Source organism: Halichoerus grypus, chromosome 5 (genome assembly GCF_964656455.1).
Source record: "Halichoerus grypus chromosome 5, mHalGry1.hap1.1, whole genome shotgun sequence".
NCBI classification, from domain to species: domain Eukaryota; kingdom Metazoa; phylum Chordata; class Mammalia; order Carnivora; family Phocidae; genus Halichoerus; species Halichoerus grypus.
Window position 1 is genome coordinate 83,842,216 of NC_135716.1, and position 23,536 is coordinate 83,865,751.

At 45.6% G+C, this 23,536-nt stretch overlaps 1 protein-coding gene and 1 long non-coding RNA gene across 2 annotated transcripts; both read right to left on the minus strand.

Moving 5' to 3' along the window:
• Positions 1–6,148: 6,148 nt before the first annotated feature.
• Positions 6,149–7,608, minus strand: CRCT1 (cysteine rich C-terminal 1). The gene is made up of 2 exons (XM_036084203.2): positions 7,540–7,608; positions 6,149–6,764 (listed from the first exon to the last, which is right to left on the minus strand). Exon 2 carries the CDS (start codon positions 6,735–6,737, stop codon positions 6,468–6,470), a length of 270 nt encoding a protein of 89 aa, XP_035940096.1. The 5' UTR covers positions 6,738–6,764; positions 7,540–7,608; the 3' UTR covers positions 6,149–6,467.
• A 2,298-nt stretch (positions 7,609–9,906) lies between these two features.
• LOC118530615 (uncharacterized) lies at positions 9,907–11,811 on the minus strand. Its single transcript, XR_004914731.2, has 2 exons — positions 11,352–11,811; positions 9,907–10,572 (listed from the first exon to the last, which is right to left on the minus strand). It is a non-coding gene; the product is annotated as an uncharacterized LOC118530615 (long non-coding RNA).
• Positions 11,812–23,536: the final 11,725 nt, after the last annotated feature.

The following is a 23,536-nucleotide window of genomic DNA, read 5'->3' on the forward strand; positions in this document are numbered from 1 at the left end:
ACCCTTTAAGCATGATATAATGTCCTTCTGTGTCTCTAACTACAGTCTTTAGCTTAAAATCTAATTTGTCTGATATAAGAATTGCTACCCCAGCTTTCTTTTGAGGTCCGTTGGCATGGAAGATGGATCTTCATCCCTTCATTTTCAGTCTGGATGTATCTTTAGGTTCCAAATGAGTCTCTTGTAGACAGCATATGGATGGGTCCTGTCTTTTTATCCAATCTGCAACCCTGTGCCATTTTATGAGAGCATTTAGGCTGTTCATGTTGAGAGTGTTTATTGAAAGATATGAATTTATTGTCATCATGTTGCCTGTGAAGTCCTTGTTTCTATAGATTGTCTCTGTAAATTTCTGTTCTATATCACTCTTGAGGGTCTTTCCCCTTTTATAAAACCCCCCTTAATATTTCTTGCAGGTCCAGCTTAGTGGTCACATATTCTTTCAGTTTCTGCTGGTCTTGGAAACTCTGCATCTCTCCATCCATTCTAAATGACAGCCTTGTCAGATAAAGTATTTTTGGCTGCATGTTTTTCTCATTTAGTACCCTGAATATGTCTTGCCAGCCCTTTCTGGCTTCAGGTCTCTGTGGGAAAATCTGATGTTATTCTGATGTTCCTCCCTTTGTACATAAGGAATCTCTTACCCCTAACTGCCCTTAAGATGATTTCCTTGGTTCTAAGATTTGCAAGTTTTACTATTACATGCCATGGTGTTGGCCTGTTTTCCTTGATCTTGGGAAGGGTCCTCTCTGCCTCTAGGACACGAATGTTTGTTTCATTCCCCAGATTAGGGAAGTTGTCACCTACAATTTGCTCAAATGTATCTTCTAGCCCTCTCTCTCTCTCTCCACTCCCTCGGGGATCCCAATAATCCTGACATTGGAATGCTTCATGGTGTCACTTATTTCTCTGATTCTATTTTCATGGATTTTGAGTTGTTTTTCCCCGGCCTCCTCTTTTTCCTTCTTGTCTATTAATTGGTCTTCTAGATCACTAATTCGTTCTTCTGCCTTGCTTACCCTAGCTGTTAGATTATCTAGATTAGATTGGATCTCATTGATAGCATTTTTAAGTTCTGCCAGTTCGGCTTTCATTTCTGCCCTTAGAGACTCTATGTTGCCATTAATCAATTTCTCCATTCTAGCTATTGTTTTCACAATTGCAACCCTGAATTCCATCTCCCACATCTTGGTTATATTTGTATCCATTTTGAGTCTTTCCTATTTTGGGGGTTCCTCCTCCTAGTCATTCTGTTGATGGGTGGTTGAGGGAATGTACAGTCCAAATTATTGACCACAACCCAAGCAAGATGCACCTATTTTATAGGGACCTTAGGGTTGCTGGCCTCTTGTTCTCCCAGCCTGTCTTCTGGGGGAGGGGCCTGCCATGCTGTTACTCAGGCAACCCTGTTTGAGCAGAGTTGTCCTGTCCCCAGTGTGTGTGTTGGGGGGGGGGGGAATGGGCTCAGTGAAAACTGGTTTTGGGCAACTTTTGTTCTCTGGCAGCTTTCCCTGGCAGCTTTCTGTGTCTCTTTTGAGAGTCAGAGCAGAAGGGATGGTTTCCAACCCTCTGCCTCAGAGCAGAGAGATTGCAGTCTGTTCTTCAGTAAGCTCTCCAGGCCACACTATCTCCATTTCTGTCTGTGCTGCTATAAACTGCAGAATCCTGGGTTGTGCACCCCTCAGCAGGACTCCCAGTCCTCGCCTCCAGGTCCGGGCACATCTCTGCCCTTTGTGCTTCTAAAACCTCCAGCCACCCCAGTTTGCACACACAGCCCCACCGCTCTGGGTTTCATTTTGGAGGGCTGCCCTAAAGTCCTTTCCCCATCGCTACCGTTCTGCAAGTCTGTGCCCTGTCCTCAGCCCAGGAGGATATCACTCACCGCCGGTGTAGGATCCTCACGGCTCCCTCCCACTTCCATTTATCCTCTGATATCTGCCCATGGAATCATGGCTCCCTGCTTCATACCTTGAAACCAACTGCCTGCCATATTCTGTTTGTAGAGATCCAGATCTATCTTCTTACGTCTCAGGCTGATTTTGTGGATGTTCAGAGTGGTCCCCAGCGGATATCCAGCTCAATTCAGGGGACCGGTTGGAATAGGGTCCCCTAGTCCTCCACCATCTTTTCCCCCCTCAGCTTTGTTTGACACTCAAAACCATCCATGTGTTGGCCTAATCACTCCCTCTCCAAAGATGTGTCCTCATAGTCTTTCTATACCACCACCTCCCCCTTGGATTTCCTTTCTCCTCCTGCTCAAGCTTGAAACTACTCCCCTCCTTCCCAGAAATTCATACCATAGCTCAGTGTTCAGAACATTGGTTTTAGAGTCAGACACATCCAGTTCAAAACCCTGTTCTGCCAACTACAAGCTGTGCAACCTTAAGATGGTTACCTAACAGCTCTGTGTCTCAATTTTCCTATCAACAAAATGTAAGGGGAAACCTATCTGTGGAAAAATTGTGAGGATTAAGTGGAATAATGCCCAGCTCACAATATGTGATCCATCTCACTACCAAATCTGTGTGCTCACCAGCTGGAATTCTGAGTGACTTCTCCAGTGAAAGTCTCTAATGGGGCCAGTGTAACTGAGCACCCATTGAACACTGTAGCTTCAGGCTGCCAATGAGGCAGAAAGCTTATAAGCATGTGCTTTCCTGCCCTGTGCAATGGCTTCCACATTTTCTGCCCAGACTGTGCTTCCTCAGAGAGGCCTCTCCTGGTCTTTACCTAAAATCCCCATGCACTTCCACTTAATGTCTATACCTCATCTTCTTTATTTTCATCACAGCACTTTTCACCATATGAAATAATGTCTTTCTTGCTCACTTTCTTGTCTATCTTCACACTAGAAAGTGAAGTCCCCATGGCAGTTCCACACAGGCAGGATCCACATGGGCAATTCCACATCAGCAGGTTTACACAGGTGGATCTACATGGATAGGGTCCCTGTGGTAGGTCCACATGGGCAAGTGCATGAGAGTAGGTCCATAAAGTGGGGTCCACATGGGCAGGGTCCACACAGATAAGGTCCCCATGGCAGGTCCCTATAGGCAGGGTCCACACAGGCAGGGTCCGCAAGGGGTAGAGTCCCCATGGCAAGTCCATATGGGCAAGTTCATGTGGCAGGGTCCGCACAGGTCCACATAGTCTCATTCTTTGTCTGCCCCAGCATCATGAACAGCATCTGGTGCAGTCAAATAAATGCACAAAAGAAAGAATCTCTGCCTCTCTGAAGTACCTCCATCTTCATACCCAGCTCAGATCCCTTGGCTCCCACAAGGTCTTGTGAATAACTCAGTCCACAGTAATTTGTCCTCATTTGAAACCCTGTAACAAATCTCCAACTATATTCAGCTGAATCCCTATGGCCATTGTCTATGCCACGTTCAGGTTGTGACATTTCTTGTGTTGTTAAGTATTATCTATATTTGACTATGAAGTTATTTCTTATATGTGATGTTGGCATTCATACCTTGTGTGATTATTTACCATATTTCCCAAATCAGACTATAAACACCTTGAGGCCAAGACATACTTTTGCATATCTCCCAGAATGATTCAGCACAACACTTTCCATGTGATGCACTAACAAACATTCATTTATTTACTGACCTTTAATAGGTACCTGGCACAGTTTTCAATGCCAGGGATGCATTGTCCCTAAATAATTAATTGAGTGACATTATTCAATTATTTCAGTGTGTAGGTTTGGAAGAAGTGGCTCTTGGCTCTCTTGGAAGGCATTAGAGAGCTGGTCCAACCAGAGACTGTCAACTTGTTGTCTGAGTAACCTCTGATGGGTCACAAACTCTCAGAGACTTTCCAGTCTGTTAAACAGAGATAACACTTTTCTTACAGAATCATGAAAGAGATATATAATAACACCTTATAAACTGCTAAGTTCCATATAAATATCAATTGTTCCTATTACCACTAGAATAACATAATTTGAGCCTAAACTGGAGCTATTGTGAATAAAATGCATTCAATTATACCACTACTATCTTATATTCCAAAGATAATAAGAAATCTGATTTTGGCTGTCACAGTGTACTGAGTGACAACCTTTGAGTAGGACCTCACATTGCCAAATGCCAGCATTCCAGCCAGCATTCCCGGGCGGGGGTGGGGGGAGGGGGACTGCTGCTACCTCAGAGGGAATGCCTGTACCAAGCATTACAAGTTTACCTGCTGCTGGACATCAGAAAAGGCTAGGGGCCATGAACACAGAGCCCCAGCCCATCCAGAGCAGCTCCCCAAGTTTCTGTAATGACACTACTCTTTGAATGCTCAAATCTCTGTTATCAAACCACCCCTTAGGTAGCCTGCTGGAATCAGAGATACTTGAGCTTGGTGGTGCTGCCATCCATGGCCAGGCATTTGATTGATAAAAATGTGCCTCATGTACAAAGGTGTGTACTCCCATTAGGATTCACATGTCTTTCAGTAAGTCACTGCCTTTCTTCCCCAAAACTCAGGCCTCAGCTTCCTGTGCGAGGGTCACCTCCTGCCTTCAGGCTAGCTTCACTCTGTCTATTCTGAGTCAAGCAGTGCTCTCTTCCCACCTCACCCCTCCACTGAGGCCTGAAGCTTGTTGCTCCAACACATATCACTGGTGTGGGAGGGGCAGGTCCACAGGTGATATTATCTGTTTGTAAACAGTTTCCACAAGTCACCTCCCACTAAGAATCACAGAATCTCAGAGATGGAAGTAGGAACCCCTCCCACCCAGAGCAGGGCTACCCTTCAGAAGCTCCCCAAAAGGGGTCCTTTGGCCTCCGCTCTAAACATCCTGGATGAATCAATGGACCATCTCCTACCTCACCTCTGAGCAAATACTTTTGTTGGGTGGAAGCCATGACAGAGCTTGCTAGTCATCAGGTTACTGATGGAGCAGCACCAAGGAGCCAAGCTGCAATTTTCTATGAGCCTGGGTGTGTCCAGAGGCCCAAGTGTCCCTTCCCTTGAATGGTGGTGATTTCTAAGGCAGTAAAATATGATGCCAATTCTGAAAACATGGACTTTGGAGTCAGACAGATCCTGGTTCAAATCTTATCTCCCTCACTCACTATCCGGAGACCTTGGACATTCACTAGCTGTGTGACTTTAGGCAAGTCACTGAAACTCTCTGAACCCCAGTTTTCTCAGATTTAAAAAAATGAGGGAAGTAAAGTCTAGATTTTGAGATTACCATGGGTATCAGCTGAGAGAATGTATGTAGAGTGCCTAGCCCTGTGCCTGGAACAAAGGAAGTGCCCAATAAGTGGCAGCAATTGTTCCTATTATCACCACCAGTATTACCATCTCCTGCATCCCTGAACCACAGGGATGTCATTCTCCCTGTTTCCTCTTTCCTCAAGTGAGGAAGTAAGATCTATGCCCACAGGTCTGGGCTTCAGACCTCAGGATGACCCTGCCACCACCATCACAGCCACCTCTAGAGAATAACATAGCCATGCTTCTGAGCATGGCTCATTGCACCCTACAGAGTCCCAGACGTCCATGACTCTTGGTCGGGCCTTGGCTGCATGGATGAGGCCTGAAGAGGGAGCTTCCCAGGCTCCTGGAAGGTACAGCTTGGGAAAGTTTCCTCACCCAGCAAGCAAAGCAGTGGATTGATGATCCTGTAGCAAAAGAAAGTCTCAGATTGCCAGATTCCAAAGTCTTGGAGAATTGCAGATCCAAATCTTTGCCACACAGCAGCTTGTGCAGGGCCTAGTGGGCCGGAGGGTGAGCACAACAGCCAGAAGGCTCTGGAAAGTTTCAGAGAACCAGAAAAAGCAGTTAGGAGTATAAGCTGGCAGTGGGACACCCAGTCATCTCCATCATGTACTGGCTGAGTGACTGAGCAAGTTACTTATCCTCAGTTTCTCTTCTGTAAAATGGAGTAACAGCACCTACCCCCATTGAGTCATTGTGAGAATGCCATGAGGTGGTGCATGTCACGTCAAGTCTTTAGAACACTGTCTGGCTCCATTTGTGATTTCTGCTATCATAATTAAGTACCAGGAAGCCACTCTTGTTCAGGCATGAATTTGACTTTTCTCCCTTTTAGGTATGCCAAGCCAGGGCTAAGTGAGAGGTAGTGGACAGGGTAACAGAACGCAATAATAAACACACAAATGAAAGAATAAGAAACGAAGTGTTCTTGGGAGGTAGAAGCTTTATTATGACATGGATATTTATTAAGCACCAACTGTGTGCAAGCCTCTGCCACGGTAGGGTCCAGTATTCCACCCATGGTGCTCACGTTCCCGGGGAGGGTAACACGGGAGTCAGAGTTTGATGGGGCTGAGAACAGCGTGGGTTTTGGAACATCCAGTGCAGGTAGGTTTACCGGGAGGTGGAGGGGAGCACACTCCAACCTAGCCCCTAGCGGGAGCACAGTAACACACAGCAGGGACTCCAGTGGGGAAGCAGGGCTCAGCGGGCAGCCTCCAGCAGCTCACAGGGCGGCGGGGGCCTCAGCAGCCGCCACAGCAGCCTTGGCTGTGGACGTTGCTGGAACTCTGACTGCCACCTCCGCAGCAGCTGCAGCACCCGCTCCGACGCTGTCGGCGGCGTCTTCTGGGGAAGCAGCCACAGCCGCTGGAGCCACAGCAGCCGCCGTCCGAACCGCAGCAGCCGCAGCAGGAGGATGAGGCTGCGGGTGCAGGAGCGGGACACGGAGTGGGGCCCTGGGCACACCCCTTGGAAAAGCCCTTGGCGGAAGCTGCGCTCTGCTGGGAGGACATGGTGGAGCTCAGCTCGTCACGTTGAACCTGGAAGGCAAGAAGCCTTTTACAGGCTGGCAGACCTTTTCGCCCCAACAACTGAACTCAGGGCTTTAGAGATTTGGTTGGCTTTGTGAGCAAGCTAGCCTGGCCTGGTGCAGGGGAGAAAGGAGGGGAAGCAAAGAAACACACCCCAACCAGGTGTTTCCAGTGAGTTAAACAGGCATAAAGCACGGAACAGTCTGCCGAGAATCAATGGGTTTCCATTTTCTCCTACTAAAATAAGGACCACCCAAGTGCTCCACAGTGGAAGCTAAAGAAGATATGATGGCAATTTATCTGCATGATCCAGTCCAAACTCTTCCTTTGGCTCTTTTCTCTTCCCCCATTTCCCTGTGGCCACAGATCTTCAAGTGCTGTTCACACAGTTATTAGCATTGTATAAACACCCCACCAATTAGAAAATACCCAAATCACACATGAGGACCTGCTGCCTGGGTCTAAGGAACCCACAAATACAAGAAGCATGTCCTGGTCTTCATTCCTGCCTGTGCCCTGTTCCCAAGTATAGGGAAAAGAGTGCACCAGTCTGCATACCAGTGGTGTAGAAGATGGAAATACATCCCAGTCCAGGGAGCCAAAGGCCTGGGCTCTAGCCACATTCTGCTAACCTTGCAGAAGTCACGGTTCCAAGTCGAGCCTCCATGTCCTCATTGGTACCATGAAAGATTGGCTCACTTGAAGCCTAAGGCTCTGCTCTGCCTTCTCCTCCCCTCTGCCTTCAAGTCTAGAACTACCCCCCAGGTCCTGCTTGGACACTTACCAGACCCTGGTTCCACTGGAAGACTTGATCAGTTCACAACTGGAATGGGGCACCTGCTAGGCAGTGGACTGAGCAGTGTCCAGCCAGAGAACCTTTTATAAGATTGCAGTAAGGCACTGCCTCTTGGGAGGGGCCCATTTCCTAATACACATGGTCAGCTGATGCTCACATCCCGGAGACATTCATCACTCAGGTAGCACTGTAGGTGGTGCACGTGGGTATTCAAGTCACTTCACAGAGGTGCCAGGATTGCTGTGACGTGTTTACTTTCCAAATAAGACACTGCCCATAGCTGGGAGAGCTGTGTGTGTGCTAAGAAAAGTTATGAGGGCTCATGTGGGGTCTGGGACCTCTCTTTGGGACCTGTTCTCTTTGCCCTCTTCTACAATACACACACACACACACACACACACACACACAGTTACCCCATCCTCACATCCATCCTTGTGTAGTCATTTACTTGGTATTGGTAATTTACTTACTTTATTATCTTTCTTTGCTTCTCTCTGACTCTTGGTCCTTGGCTTTTCAAGTCAGGCCACAGGCTATGTGAAAAGCCTGCTGGGCTTCATCTAGAAGCTTCCAGATAACACTGAGTTAAGATGACGGTGGGGATATGCCTATGGGAATCCCAGTGGTGATTTCTCTTTGTCACTGGAAACAGGAAGAAAAACCCAGGCAAAGTTATAGAACCATTAAGACCAGAAAAGCTGTGAGTGTAGTCAGGTTGCCATATCTCCATACAGCCCTGGAGGCTTAAGAGAAAAATATGTGCAGGATGCCTGGCCCAATTGCAAAATGCTAAGCCAGCCTGTGGGACTCCCTGCTTCTTACTCCCCACCCCCACCAAAATCCTTTTGAAGATAAGTTCTCCTTGGAACCAGTGGCCAATGGAGAGAGGGAGGGAGGGAGGGAGGGTGGGAGGGAGGAAGGAAGGAAGGAAGGAAGGAAAGAAGGAAAGAAAGAAGGAAGGAAGGGAGGAAAAAAAAGGAAGGAAGGAAGTCAAGCCAGGTGCTTCCCAAGGTCCAAAGTGTCCATGAGAAATGGTACTTTTAGAATAACTGAGTTTTAAAAATTGGGACAGAGTTTGGAGGTCAACTGGCTTCAGAACTTCTTATTGAATGCAAGCACCCACAACCATGAGAAAAAAGAGAAACCCAAGACTAAGAATTCGAGAGTTGATGGTAAGAGATAGGTTGTAGGTAAGTGAGCTGGGCATGGTATGATGAAACAGACAAAGAAAGGTCAATCATGAAAGATACCAGTTTCATTTAATGTACCTTTAGAGCCTGATTAACAGGTTGCATGTACCTGGGGGCACTTGTTGGTGAGTACAGGTGAGACATTCCAAGAGGTGAGGTCTTATTAGAATAGAGAACGAAGTAATGAAGTAACAAGGCCTCTGGGAGAGGGGATCTCTTCTGGGAGATGACATGGACAAGTGCAGGAATGCTACATGGACTTGCTGTGGTCTCGTATACTAACTTACTTCACCTATCACTGTTAACTCATATCAAAGGAAAAGCTAATTATTCTTCTTGTCTATAAAAGACTGATTGGGAATTATCATTCTTATCATAAATTTTCTGAGTATCTCCTGAAGGAATCAGCCTATTCCTAAAGAAAATGGAAAACTCACCACAGTGACTAAAGCCCTCCTGTTCCCCCTTAACACACACACATACACACACACACACACACACACACACACACACAACATACTGACCACATGGAGACATTCTTTGGCAGAGGAGGATGCCCTTCTTGGTTCTGTACTTGGACCCATACTCAGGCTTTCAGGATCCAGGGAAAGTGGGCTCAGACATTTCATACCTGCCTCCTAAACTCACTCCCCCAAATCCAACCCACCCCCCCATATCTCCTCTCTAGTAACAGATGGAAGCACCTGGGATAATAATCATCAGAAAAGGAAGAAGTGTTTATTTATTGGAGCCCAGAATGAGCACTTGAGGAGACCTTATCCCCATAACTAGGAGATAAAGTCTTCTTTAAACTGTCACCCATACTTGAAGGAAACCCTCGCTTCAGAGTATCTCATACCACTGTAACCTTTCTGGGTATCACCAACCTCCCCTCTGAAAACCCATTCTTGATTCCCCTCATGCAAAGCTTGTGTCAGGGTAATAGTCTCAGACACGAATCTTTCCTTTAAGCCTGAAGTTTCCAAAATCAGAGCATAAAAGGGAATATTGTTTCCCAGAGGTCTAAGAAGCTTCAGTGCCAAAATCTTCTTCCCAAACTGAATTGTAAAGTAATCACTTGCACTTAAGAGAATGGAAGGGGAGAGGGTTTGATGGAGGGGGTGAGTGGGCGAGGTGAACAAGACATAATCAGGAGGCTGTGACATCAGGAATAAGAAGCTTTATTGTTACAGAGAAAGCAGCTTCATAACTGAACTCCAACACCAAGTCCTCCAAAGATGTGTGTGCAAGAGGGAATCAGACTAGTGAATGCCACAGGCTAACCCTCTAGACCTCACAGTGGAATGGACATGGGTGGGAGGAAGAGGGAAACTCAAAGCATTTCGGAAGCCTTTCCGTCCTCTTCTGTTCTTGCAAATGGGAGGAGTCTCGTCACAGTGGCTCCTCCAGGGCTGCTCCTCAGTGCTCCCCACGGCCCAGATTAGCAGCAGCCCCCAGAGCTGCCGCAACATCCAGAGCTCCCAGAAGAGCAGCCGGAGCTCCCAGAGCTGTGGCAGCAGCTGGAGCCTCCAGAATGGCCACCACCACTGCCACAGCAGTCAGAGTTCTGGTGTCGGCGTCGAAGAGATCGGCGGGGCCTGTGGTGGCTCAGGCAGCAGCCGCCGCCCCCAGAGCTGCAGCAGCCGCCGCCCCCAGAGCCAATGCTGCAGCAGGGAGAGACTGGAGGTGGACAGGGGGCTGGGCACTTAGGGGGGCATTTTGGGGGACACTTGGGAGGACACTTACAAGTACCCTTGGGGGGGCACTTGGGAGGGGGCTGGCACTGCTGCTGGCTTTGCTGGCAGGACATCTCAACAAGAACTGAATGAAGCTGAAAAACAAAACAGTATTCTAAGTTCAACCAGCCCAAGATAACTTCCCTACATTTAAAACTGAACTATGAATTCACAAGATTCCATCTTTATGATGATCAGATTTTTAAACCCAATCTCCCAAAATCAATTACAAGAAATATACAAAAGGTTTCAACCTAGGAACTCCATAATTTCAAATGAATTCTTTGTAGTTTCAAAAAGACACCAATCCTTCTTTCCCTTCTCCTACTTTACACCCTCCCCCTTCAGCAGAACCCTCCCATCCAAATCCTCTTTTTGCCGAGTCTTTCTTAAGATTGTCCTTAGCCTGGGGTATCTCACTGGCTCAGTTGGCTGTCCAAGTGTCTGACTCTTGATTTCAGCTCAGGTTGATTTCAGCTCAGGTCATGATCTCAGGGTTGTGAGATCGAGCCCCCGTTAGGCTCTGCACTGGGTGTGGAGCCTGCTTCAGATTCTTTCTCTCCCAGGGCACCTGGGTGGCTCAGTCAGTTAAGCATCTAGCCTTAGGCTCAGGTCATGATCCCAGGATCCTGGGATCGAGCCCCACGTCCAGCTTGGGGATCCTGCTTCTTCTCTCTTTCTCTCTCTCTCTCTCATAAATAAATGTTTTGTTTTGTTTTTTTAAGATTCTCTCTCCCTCTGCCCCTCCCTCTCCCTCTGCCCCTCCCTGCCTCTCTCTCTTAAATTTTTTTTTCTTCTCAACAACTCCCAGGGCTACTCCTTGCCTGAAACACCAACACCAAGAGTCCTTCCTGGTCCTCGAGATGCACTTTACCTGGTTCAGGCACTGGAGCAGATCACCCAGGATGCAGGTAGATTGAGGTGCTGTTAGAAGCTTCTGACTTTTATACAGGTTCAGCTCTGACCTGGTATCAGGAGGTGTGGACCACGTGAGGGATACTAACAGAATCTTTCACAAAGGGCACATGTGACTACCCTTCCCTCACATCCCAGGGACCTAATTCCTCCCTCCATAAGCATGTTAAGTATTAGCTTGTCAGGAAGGTCCCCCGAGAATTGCAGGCCACTAGAATGGTGATGGTGCTTTGTGGATTGCACACATTGCCTGTCAGCCTCACAGGCAGCTCTGCTATGCTCCCTGTTTCCTGAGCTGGGTCAGTGGGGTTCTAGACCTCAGGGATGAAGAGAAGTCTCTCTTCTCTTTGGCTTGGAAATGGAAAGAAAAATTCCCAAGATGGAAATCAAACGGCTTCTTTTAGAATGAGATTAGAGATCCAAAATAAAATGTCAGGCCTGAGCCTATGATCTAATGTGACTTTTTCATTCTTAGATGATGCCATAACCCAGATTAAGAATGCTCGATATCTCAATGATGTTATTTTAGTAGATCTAATGCAGATGGTGTGGGTGGTTTGATTTCTCGCCTTACCTGAACTTGACATACCAAGAGAACTCACAAATAACCCTGATTCAGCACTAACGATCCCCTTGAAAGGGCAGAAGAATTCTAGGAATGGCTTCTCTTTCCACATATGGTCCTAAAAAAGGCATCTTTAGTCAGACCAAGGTGAGGCAGAAAGGACCAGGCATATGCTGAAGGTGGAGCAGTGGAACTGGACTCATGGAAGTTGCCAGAAGTGAGGCATCAGTTCTGGTCATCCCTAAGAAAATATTAGAGCTGAGCCCTAGTGTTTTCTTACACACACACACAAAAAATTCATGGTACTTACTTGCTACTGGGGGATGAGATTATCAGAAAGCCTGATCATTATGAAAAAAATACAGATAGGAAGAATTTAAAATTCATTTACAATCGCACCTTCTGAGCATTCTTAATATTTTGCTATTTTCCTTACATCCTCCATTTTACTTTTTTCCAGTCTTTTTTTTTTACTGAATATAGCTTTTTAGTGATTTTGTTTTGTTTTGACTTTACACAGTCTTTATCATAGTATTGTCTGTAAGAGTTTATCTTACTAACTTTTCACTTAAGATTTAAACATAAACATTTCCCCTGTTGCCATTCATTCTTTGTAAGCATTATTTTTGGTAGCCATAGAACATTTCATGGAAGCCACTGAACCCATTTATAAGTGGCCAAGAGCATGAGTGCTAGAACCAGTCTGTGGTTTGAATCTCAGCTCCCCACTTACAAGCTTACCAGCTGTATGATGTTGGACAAGTGACATTAGTTCTCTGTCTCACTGTCTTCATCTGTGATATGGGAAAGTAATAGTATTTATCTCATAGGATCCTTTGCAGATTAAATGAGTTAACATCCATAAAACTCTTGGAATAGTGGCTGGTACACAGTAAGCACTCAATGAATATTAAAAGTGAAATGTGATGCTGTCCCACTTCCAAATGGCAGCACAAAGTGGGCAGGTGGGTTTAGATAAAGCCCACCAGGTGGGGAGCCAGGGAGCTTGCTTTGGCTGCTAGAGCTCTGTGCATCAGGGGATCCACCTCTTCCCCTCTCACTGAGAAATACAGGAAAGGATGCATAACAAAGGCTCTGAATTTCTGGAAAAAGAAGCCTAATACAAGTTAAAGAAATTATCCATTTAATACACAGGTATGATAAATTTTGAAAGGAACAATGTACATACCTTCTTACTCATAATTATTTGCTCACCTAGCTGACACACACTTAGGTCTTTGAGTGTAGGAATCCCTAAGGGATCGAGTTTAATGCTCAATTTTCAATTTTCATTGAATTGACACTCAATTTGCATTTCCTTGTTCAGTTGAATTTGCTATTCAATAAGAAGGATGGGTGCCTCCAACAAATCCAAATCCAGATTTTCATTGACAAATCCCAGACATTTCATGGAATGATAGAACAGATGTGTAAAGGACCTTGGCCACCATTCAGACACAATGGTTCTCGACTCCAATGAGGGATGGGCACTGACAGTCTCCAAAAGTTCATTGGGTGGTTCCAATATGCAGTAGGATGAGAATCACTTGATTTTGATCATGTTCCTTATTTTACAAATGAGGAAACTGAGGCTCAGAGATGAGAAGAGTCTTGTCCCAGATCACACAAAGACTTAGAGGCAGAGCTAGAATTCAGATCCTGTTATCAGCCCTCTATCACAGCACCCTGCCTCTTATATATTTTATTTCTTCTTGTGATTTTTTTTTTCTAGCAAGCTTTATTTTACATAATTTGCTTGTTAAACATGGCTATTGAATTTGGGGTGAAAATCATAATAAACATGGTGAATCTTTGTCTGAATCTCATGTTTAGAAAGTTGGAAGTAATCTTTACTGCTACTGCTTTCAGGAACCAGGAATTGAGTACCTACATCTGAAAAGCAGTGTCTGGCATTACAAGGACTGGGCCAGCTGGGGGGCCTCAAGAACCCTCCCTAGGGCAGTACTACCTTGATGGCGTTTCCTTGGGCCAGAAATCCAACCTTGTCAATGCCTCTGAGCTTACCAATCCTGGCGATGCTAAGTCACCGCAACTAACTCCCAAAAGACTGATGACATCAATTTACAAAGAAAAATATGAGTGTTAAATATTGGCATGATGGGCATATTCTCTTCCTGTAGGAAAACTCCTCAGAGAAATTGAGTCATAATGTGAAGGTGCTTGGTGAGGTGGGATTGCATAATGGTCTCAGGTTTTAATCTTTTTTTTTAAAGATTTTATTTATTTGACAGAGAGAGATACAGCGAGAGAGGGAACACAAGCAGGGGGAGTGGAAGAAGGAGAAGCAGGCTTCCCACTGAGCAGGGAGCCCAATATGGGGCTCGATCCCAGGACCCTGGGACCATGACCTGAGCCGAAAGCAGATGCTTAACGACTGAGCCTCCCAGGATCCCCGGTCTCAGGTTTTGATAGTGAACAAAACCAGATGTACCCATCAGGTCATCTGAATACCTCCAGCCTGGACAGACCTGAATGGTCCTAAAAACATCTGCTGCTTGATCTTCCTCTGTAGTTCTTTGTAGATCAACCCTTTCACTGCCAGACCCTGGCCTGGGAACCACCTCTGTAGGAGCTTCTGCTGAGTAGTGCTCCCATTCATTCCATGCTGATTTTGGAATTTAATATTGGGACGGTAATTTTATCATTTGTCTTATTTTCATTACTCACTATTGCCCTGATGCACACTATAGGAAACAGAGTAATGCCTCTCCCCTCAAAGATGGCCATGTCCAAATCCCCAGAACCCATGAATAGGTTACCTTACACAGCAAAAAAGACTTTGCAGATGTGATTAGGTTAAGGATTTTGAGATGGGGAAATTATCTTGGATTATCCAGGTGGGCCTAGTGTAATCCCAGGGTGCTTTTAAGAGGGAGGAAAGAGGGTCAGTGTGAGAGAAAGGAGATGTGACAAACGAAGCAGAGTGCTTTGAAAATGATGTGCTTTGAAAATGACCATGAGCTAAGGCATTTGGGAAGCTTCTAGAAGCTGGAAACAGTAAGGAAATAGGTTGTTCCCTAGAGCCTCTAGAAGGAACATAACTCTGCCAACACCTCGATGTTAGCCTGGTAAGACCCATGTTGGACTTCTGACCTACAGAAGAGAATAAATTTGGGTTGTTTTAAGCCATTAAGTTTACGGTAATTTGTTATAGCAGCAATGAGAAGCTAATACACACCTAGATTTAAAAATAGTTTCAAGTTTCAGAACATGGTTTACTTAAAATGAAATTAAATTTATTAAAATTATTTCCACTGATGTTTGGAATTAAAGGCTCACATCTCTGAGTCTGACAGGATGCCTTTGGCCAAGGGGAAAATTCAGTAAAGACACAACAAAGAAAATTCTCAAAGATAAACAAAGATGTTGCCTGGGCTTGCAACTCTGTCACTTACTAGCTGTGTGAACTTCTGTGAACCTATATACCCATCCATAAAATGAAGATAATGACAGTGTCCATCTCATAGGGTTATATGAAGAGTCTTTGAGATAATGCTTATAAAGTCCTTAGTCCTGGATCTGGCATGTAGGAAGTGCCCAGTAACCGTTAGCCCTTCTTATTCTTGTCATTATAGTTATTGTCCTCATCAATAGTAATCAGTGATAAGTGGAAACCTAGAGATGTCAGGATTGTCGGTAGGGTATTCCCAGGCCCTTCTTTCAGCCTGTCAGTTCCCAGCTACCTATTTACTAGATTGGGGGTGGACAAATTCCATAGAGGAGGATGGACAGATTGCCACCACTTTGGGCCTATTTGAATCGTCAAGATAGTTTTTGTACCTCTTTTCAGAAAAGAAAAGGAGGTGGGGCTTCTTATACTTTCACTATGGAGAGCACTTTCCTGTTTATAAGGTGTTTTGGCATTCATGTTTTTATTTGAATTTCACAACAACCTTACCGGGTAGGACAGAGGGTTATCACTGTTGTTATTCAAAAAGAAAATTGATGCTCAGAGAGGCCAAGCAATTTGTCTAAAGTCACAGATGAGAGAAGATGCCAGGCTTCAACCTCAGCTCTTTGGGCCCTAGATTTCATGCTTGTTTCTCAAATCAGAGTGCCCTTTAGCCCAGTTTCTGCATATCCTGTCAGAGAAATGGTGGAAAAGCCTAGAGTCCCCAGGGGATTCGAATTTAAAAATGGTTTTGGTTAAACTGATAACCATATGCATAAAAGTGAAACTGGACCCCTCTCTTACTCCACTCACAAAAATCATCTCAAGATTAATTAAAGACTTAAACATAATGCCTAATACCATAAAACTCCTAGAGTACAACATAAGGAAGAAGCCCTCCTTGACACTGGTCTTGGCAAGATTTTTTGGCTCTGACACCAAAAGCATAAGCAACAAAAACAAAAATCAACAAGTGGGAATACATCAAACTAAAAAGTTTCTGCACAGCAAAAGAAACAATCAACAAAATGGAAAGGCAACCTATGAAATAGAAAATGCTTGCAAACCATGTATTGGATAAGGGGTTAATACCCAAAATATATTTTTAAAAATTCATAAAACTCAATAACAAAAAAATTCCAATTTTAAAAATGGGCTGAGGAACTGAATAGACATTTTTCCAAAAAAACCAGCCAAATGGCCAATAGGTACATGAAAAGATACTCAACATCAGAGAAATGCAAATCAAAACCACAATGAGATATCATCTCACACCTATTAGAATGGCTATCATCCAGAAGACAAGACAGAAAAAGTATTGGTGAGGATATGGTAGAAAAGGGAACCTTTGTGTGCTTGTAAATTGGTTATGCCACTTTGGAAAACAGTACAGAGGTTCCTCAAAAAATTAAAAATAAAACTACCATATGATCCAGCAATCCCACATCTAGGTATATAGCTATAGGAAATGAAAACAGGATATCAAAAAAATATCTGCACTCCCATGTTTATTGCAGCATTATCCACAATAGCCAAGATAAGGAAACAACCTAATTGTCCACCAAGAGAGGAATGAATGAAGAAAATGTGATACACACACAGAGAATATTATTCAGCCATAACAAAGAAGGAAATCCTGCTTTGTGACATCGATGAACCTTGAGGGCAGTATGCTAAATGAGATGTCAGACGAGAAAGACAAATACTGCATGATGTCACTTACACATGGAATCTAAAAAAGCCCAACTCACAGCAACAGAGAGTAGAATGGTAGTTACCAGAGGCTAGAAGTGGGGGAATTGAGGAGATGCTGTTAAAGGGTCCAAACTTGCAACTGGAAGATGAATAATCCTGGAGATCTAATGCACAGCATAGTGATATAATCAATAATACTGTATTATATACTGCAAAGTTGCTGAGAGCCTAGATCTTAAATGTTTTCACCACAAAAAAAGAAATGATAATTATGTGAGGTGATAGAGGTGTTAGTTAGCACTACAGTGATAGTGCTAGCTGGAAGAGCCCTGTAGCAGTTCTGGTCTCAAGCCATGGAGCAATCTTTTCGCCTGCCTGGGCACCACCACCTCCAAGAAGTGAATACCAGAGACATGGGTGAAGGCAGGGACACCAGGACTGACTCACGAAGTTGCAGCTGCATGGGGCCCCCAGGTGCCAGTCAAACTTCCTGGAAAAGCCTCACCCCACAGCCCTACGCCAGTCTCACTCTGCCTGCCCTTGAATTCCTGATGAGTGGGATGCTCACTCCTGCTGGGGCTCTTGGCCAGCTGCAGTGTTATCTCCTCAACTGGGAGCATTTGCATAGCTGGAGCCTGAGGGCAGGAATGTTATAGGAGCCCCAGGAGTGAATAACCAGAGAAAGGAGGACTCCTCCCCTTGGGAAGTAAGTAAATTTCCGGGGTGGGGACTCAGGAGTAAAAATAGCCAAGGAGGCTCCTGGAAGCACAAGCACTGAGGCACCTTGTTTTCCCAGGGGAGAGGCTGGGAGCTGAGAGCTCAGGTGAGCTGAGCAGACAGCTGGGGGGGGGGGGGGGTCGGTTGCAGAGCACAGACACTCGTCACACTGAGGCAGAGGTGTCTCCATCTGCTGGGGGGCTGGACTGTCCCTCACAGCTGTGCAGTCACCCATGTTGGCCATCATCAGTGGATGTCTTCAGCAGGACATTTTTTAGCGCCTAGCTTACACTGAGGACCTATAGAGAGATGGCCCTGTGCTAAGCAGTGGAGAAACAGAAGACAAGCCACCATCACTGCCCACCCAGAGTTGTCGGTCCCGTGGGGGAGACAGATACCCCAATCAGCTAGAATAGGAGCTGGCCCTGATGAATATGGACCAAAGCATAAGCAAAGATGATTAGATAAGAAAAAGTTACAACAGCATAAGCAATACATTGATTCCATTTATCTAAGTCTCTCTGAATATAACTGTGCATTTATATTTAATACATGTAAATAAACAGGAAAAAATTTGGCTGGATTTGTATTAAAATGTTAAAGTATTTACTTCTAGGTGGGGAATCATGAGCATTTCCTTTTTCCTTTTGCTTAACTACATTTTCTAATTTTCCTGCAATGAATGCCTATGACTTGGATGTTAAAATTTTTTAACTTAGCACAGAAATACTAAATGCACAGAAAATATCAGAGAAGGCTTCACAAAAGTGGCATTTGATGCCTTTATTCATTTTTGCAGATGTTTTGAATTTCTACTAAGCACCAGGTCCCGTGCTTGGTACTGGAGGCACAGGGAGAGAGCTACACATGGTCCCATTATTCCTGGGGCTTGAATACTGCCCTCACTCTCCGTCTGCAGTTCAGACGCCACCTCCTTGCCTATCTTATCTCTAGCAGCCCTCTCTGTCAGACTCACTCTCTTGGATACTTAAACACCCTGCACAACATTGCTCTGATCCATATGCTCATGTCATGAACTCATTGGAAGCCAGAACTATATGCTATCCTTCTGCTGAATGCCCAAAGCTGGGAAAATATGAGTGCCCCAGGTAGTATACTGTATGGAGCCAACTGAAGGAAGGGGACATCATGGCCCAGACAAGAGTCAGTCTCAGTGCCAAAGGCCAAAGGAGCTCCTGGTCTCTAGCCCTTGACCCCAGCTGGGCACTGAGGGTGTGAGTCCTGCTTCTTTGTGCCCACTCACAACCCATGAATCTCTTGCCCCATGGCATGCACACAGAAGGCACCTGATGTTTATTGAATTACAGTGACTGCCTAAGGCAGGCCTTGCACCTACATTTGGGATAAAAAGGATTCTTTCCACCCAAAACACCCTCTTCCTTCTTGAGATCTCAAAGTTCAATTATGTTCATGCCCACAGCCTAAAAGAATTTACTTTAACTTTGTATCCAGATTGTACCCAATCTGGATACAAAGTTAAAGATACCTGGTTAACCATGGTAAGTGAGGAAGGAAGAGAGAAAAGGAAAGAAGGAGAGAGGGGGAAAAGGAAGGAAAAAAGGAGGAGGAAAGGAAGGAAAGAAAGAAAGAAATGAACAAAGATGGGAAATGAATGACAAATAGAGTTCTCTCTTCCCCATCACATGTCATTCTACTTCAAGTAGTGGTGATTCTGTTGACAAATTAATAATAATAATAATAATAATAATAATAATAAATGTAGAAAGTGAATCTCACTTGTAATAAGGAGGAAAGATGCCCATATATCCTGGCAACCCAGATCTGAGATTATAGTTTGGATCTGGCCTCCTCCCCTGTCCTCCTCCAATACATTCTCCACCACCCATACCCAGCATAGCCCTGGACTCTCCAGGCCCTATGTGCCAAGCTTTCCCAGTCATGCTCCCGGCTCTGGCAGACAGGTGGAGCATGATTATGTCATATTATAGGAGTCTGAACAAGTTACCAGATGCCTGAAGTCTCTAGCTTAGTAACCAAATGACCAAGAATCCCCTGCCTCCTTTGTGCCAGCCTCTTCCACCAAAATCCAAAGAGCAATCTGGGAATATGACTGTCTCACCCCAGGAGTGCAGATTGCTCTATTCAGGGAGTTCAGTCTCTAGAACCTCTTCCTACTCATGCCCCCTGCACGTCCTCTGCTCCCACTACATCTGCCTCAGTACCTGTGGGCCCTCTCACTCTGTTAAATGTCCTCCATTTTGAGGACCCCCTTGCTGCAAGATGAAGTCCTCTCCCTCCTCTCAAGCCCTGTCTTCTATCCCCACCTCCCCTCCCTTCATACCTCCCCATCTCCGATGACAAAAACTGTGGCCCACAGCTGACAGCAATTGATGCACACAAAACCCACCATCACCACCTCCCCCACAGGCCCCTTCCATTCCCTGAGGAAATGGCCCCAAGACCCAAGGCTGAGGGTCATCCTATTTTCTCCCTCTTTCTCCCCCACATCCAATGATGCACCATGTTTCCTTCTCTCAGCTCTACTGCCTCCTTTCCTTAGACCCTCCCCATCTTTTTAAAATGTAAATTTGAGCTTATTTAAAACTTTCAGTGGCTCCCTATTATCCCCAAGGGGAAAATATCCAAGTCCCTCCAAATGCTGCCTAAGTTCTTCATATTTTAACAGCTTCTACCTCCCCAGGCTTGTCTCCCTTGCACTATATGAACACTACAGCCACACCAAATTGCATCCTTGAATGCACCTGGATGCACCCTCAGCTTAGAATGCCCTTCCTCCCCAACTCCTACATGCTTTCAAGGGCTGTCCTCTGAGAAGCCTGCCCCATCACTGACAGGGCCTCATCACTGCCTCCCTGAAATGGAACACCTTTTTGACAGGGCACCTATCATGCCCCATGTTCATGATTGGCCTCCCCTCCTGGATTCTGAGCACCTCCACCTTAGGGTCTGGGTGTTCCCTCCATGACCCTGGAGAGTAGCCCAGAGGCTGGCACATAATAAATACTCAGACTTCCTGAAACTCTTATCCCTGCTCCTATACTGAGAGCTCCTTGGGTGCAGGTGCTTCACATTACCCATCACTGTGTGTCCTCAAGGCCCAGCGCAGAGCTTGTAGCATTCAGCAAATACTTGTTAGATGAAGAATGAAGGAATGGAAGAATGAGAGCTTGTTGTCATTGTCAGGGAGGGAGGAGGCCCACAGGGCCAGTGTAGTCACTACAGGGCATCTTCTGACCTTGACTCAGCCTGATTCAGTTGCAAACTGTGACTGAAGTCACTTCTGTTCATCAGCATGTTGCTGTGGTCTCCCTGGGAATCCCAAGACTCTTGGACATGAATGCTTATTTGCCAGAGCAGAAAGCCTCTTCGGTCAGAAAACTTGATGGTCAATGAATAGACCAGGTACCCTAAAACCTTTTGTTCCTATGTCACTCCAGCTTCATCTTTTCCTGGAGTTTTCAGTGCCTGTCTCCCACAAGCAATCCACAGCACTGTGAGAAGACACTGTCTCAGAGCACTAGGCTCAGAAGCATTGTAGGCCTCAACAGTAGTTGAGGTCTACAGTAGAGGTACCGGAATCCAGGACACAGGGGTAACTGGAGCAAATTCTATTAGGAGCACAAGACTTGAGGACCCGGGGGGAGCCATTGATAACTTTAAAGTGGAAGAAGAATCAGTTGAGTGAAGTGATAAGAGAATTCTGCCTTATTAACTCTGTAACCTTGAACATATCATTTGCTTCTCTGAATCTCAATTTTCTCATCTCTACAGTGGAGTCTACTAATATGCTACCCAGTCCAATGAGATCACATATAGCAAAGTACTTGGTGAGCCATAAAGTACTATAAAAATAAAAAATAATAATAACAGAAACATAATTAAATAATGATGATGACAATAGTTAAGGCCAGCCTATGAATGGCTCTGTCCCTCACAAAACCCTGCAGCATTACATGATGTCAGCAAGCCTGGGGTGGAGGGAGGCAGGACCTGCAACAGGAAATACCCCAGGTGACAGCTGAGAGTAAACGACACTTCCAGGGCATTGCTGGTGTCTGTCTGGGTGACAGTCCTAAGAGCAAGCATTGTCCTGGCCAAAGAGCATGAGAAAGCCAGAATGAACTGAAGGCTAATGTTTGTGACCAGTCTTGCCCCTGTGGAACTCCTCTGATTGCTATGGAATGAGCCCTTTACTCTCCCCAGCCGGTTCTGCAGGCCCGTTGGGATCCAGAATGTGGGGTAGGGGTAGTGCCTGAGTTCAGGCAGCCACTCTTCTTGTGGAGCAGTGCATCCTTGCATAGGTTAGGGAAAGGCTGGATGAGAAAACATCTGTAAGCCTACCCTTCCAGCAGTGGATCCCATGGAACTTTCCTGCAGGTATCGCACAGGCTCTGTCCTAAGGGGCTCGCAGTCTTTGGAACTGCAGCCTACACACAACACTATCAACACCATCTCAATAGTGGCTCCACTCAGGGGCACATCTGGCTCAGAGGAGCTTCCCTCCAACTTTGCACCAAGAGTGTCACATGCAGAAGACATTTGGAGTTGCTATTGGAAAGTTCATCCATCTGTCAATCAGTCCTTGAAAACATATTGAGTACTTATAATGTGCCAGGCACTATGCCAGACCCTCAAGATAGAGATGAGAGAAGACCCAGCCACGTGCTTAAATAGTCCCCATTCTGGGTCAGTGTAGGGTGGCAGTGGCCAGCCACATAAAGGTATACATATATGACAATATATTATGTGCTGATTGACCCTGCAAAGACACCTCAGGACTGGAGAATGACTGAGGAGTGACAGGGGAGATAACACTAATGTTCACTCTTTGGACTTACTGGTGCTATTCTGCCATGCCTAATGGGAGGTGATTGATCTCCCACCAACACCTTTGTCCACTCCTCCAGCCTAGGAGCCAGAAAGAATGCCAGTTCTGCCATCAATTAGCTTGGTAACATTGAGAAAGTCACTTAGCTTCCTGAAGCTTCAGTTTCCTCATCTGTAAAATGGGAATTATGATGGCCCTTCATCTATTCACTCAATCAAACAAATATTTTTTTGAGCAGCAACTATATGCTAGACTTTGGGGACACAATGGGGAGCAGACATGTGGCCCCTGATCTCATGAAGTTGACGGGTTCACTGGGGAAGACAGACATCAAACCAGGACATCACATTAGTGCTGGGAGTCATAAAAGGAGATAAATGGGGTCCTATGGAGTTGCAGGAAGAGAATCTCACACAGCCATTCTCTTAGAGATATTAAGGGCATTCCATTAAACAGTGTATATGAAAGTTCTCTTTAAACTGTAAAGTTGCTGTGTAAATATGTACTATCCTCTCCTGTGTGTTTTGCTTCCCCCACCCTCCTGGGGAAATCAAAATATGAGAAAGAGGAAAAGGAAAAAAACAACATCAGTTGTGATCTTACGATGTGGCAGGAGGCTCCTCATAACTCCTGTCAAGGGGAATTTTGTCTCACTATTTGCTCACCAGGACAGGGGTGCCTGCCCACCGTGGCACAGCTCAGGTCAGACACAGAGTTCAGCAACGGCCCTGTCCTGCTCTGTAGTAGAGAGAGGAATGACTCCCCTTCACCAGTGTTTCCACTCCAGCCCTTCTCCTTATCTTCTGGTTAGTAGGAAAGGGGCACACCAAGGCCCTGTCAAGATGTTGGGAGAAGGGACCTCTCCCTGGGTATGGCTGCTTCTTCAGGAATGATTTTGTGTGTTAGCAGGTGCTGACCCCAAGG

Coding starts and splice junctions, on each gene's coding strand:
- CRCT1 (XM_036084203.2), bottom strand. CDS start 6,737: ATGTCCTCCCAGCAGAGCGCAGCTTCCGCCAAGGGCTTTTCCAAGGGG.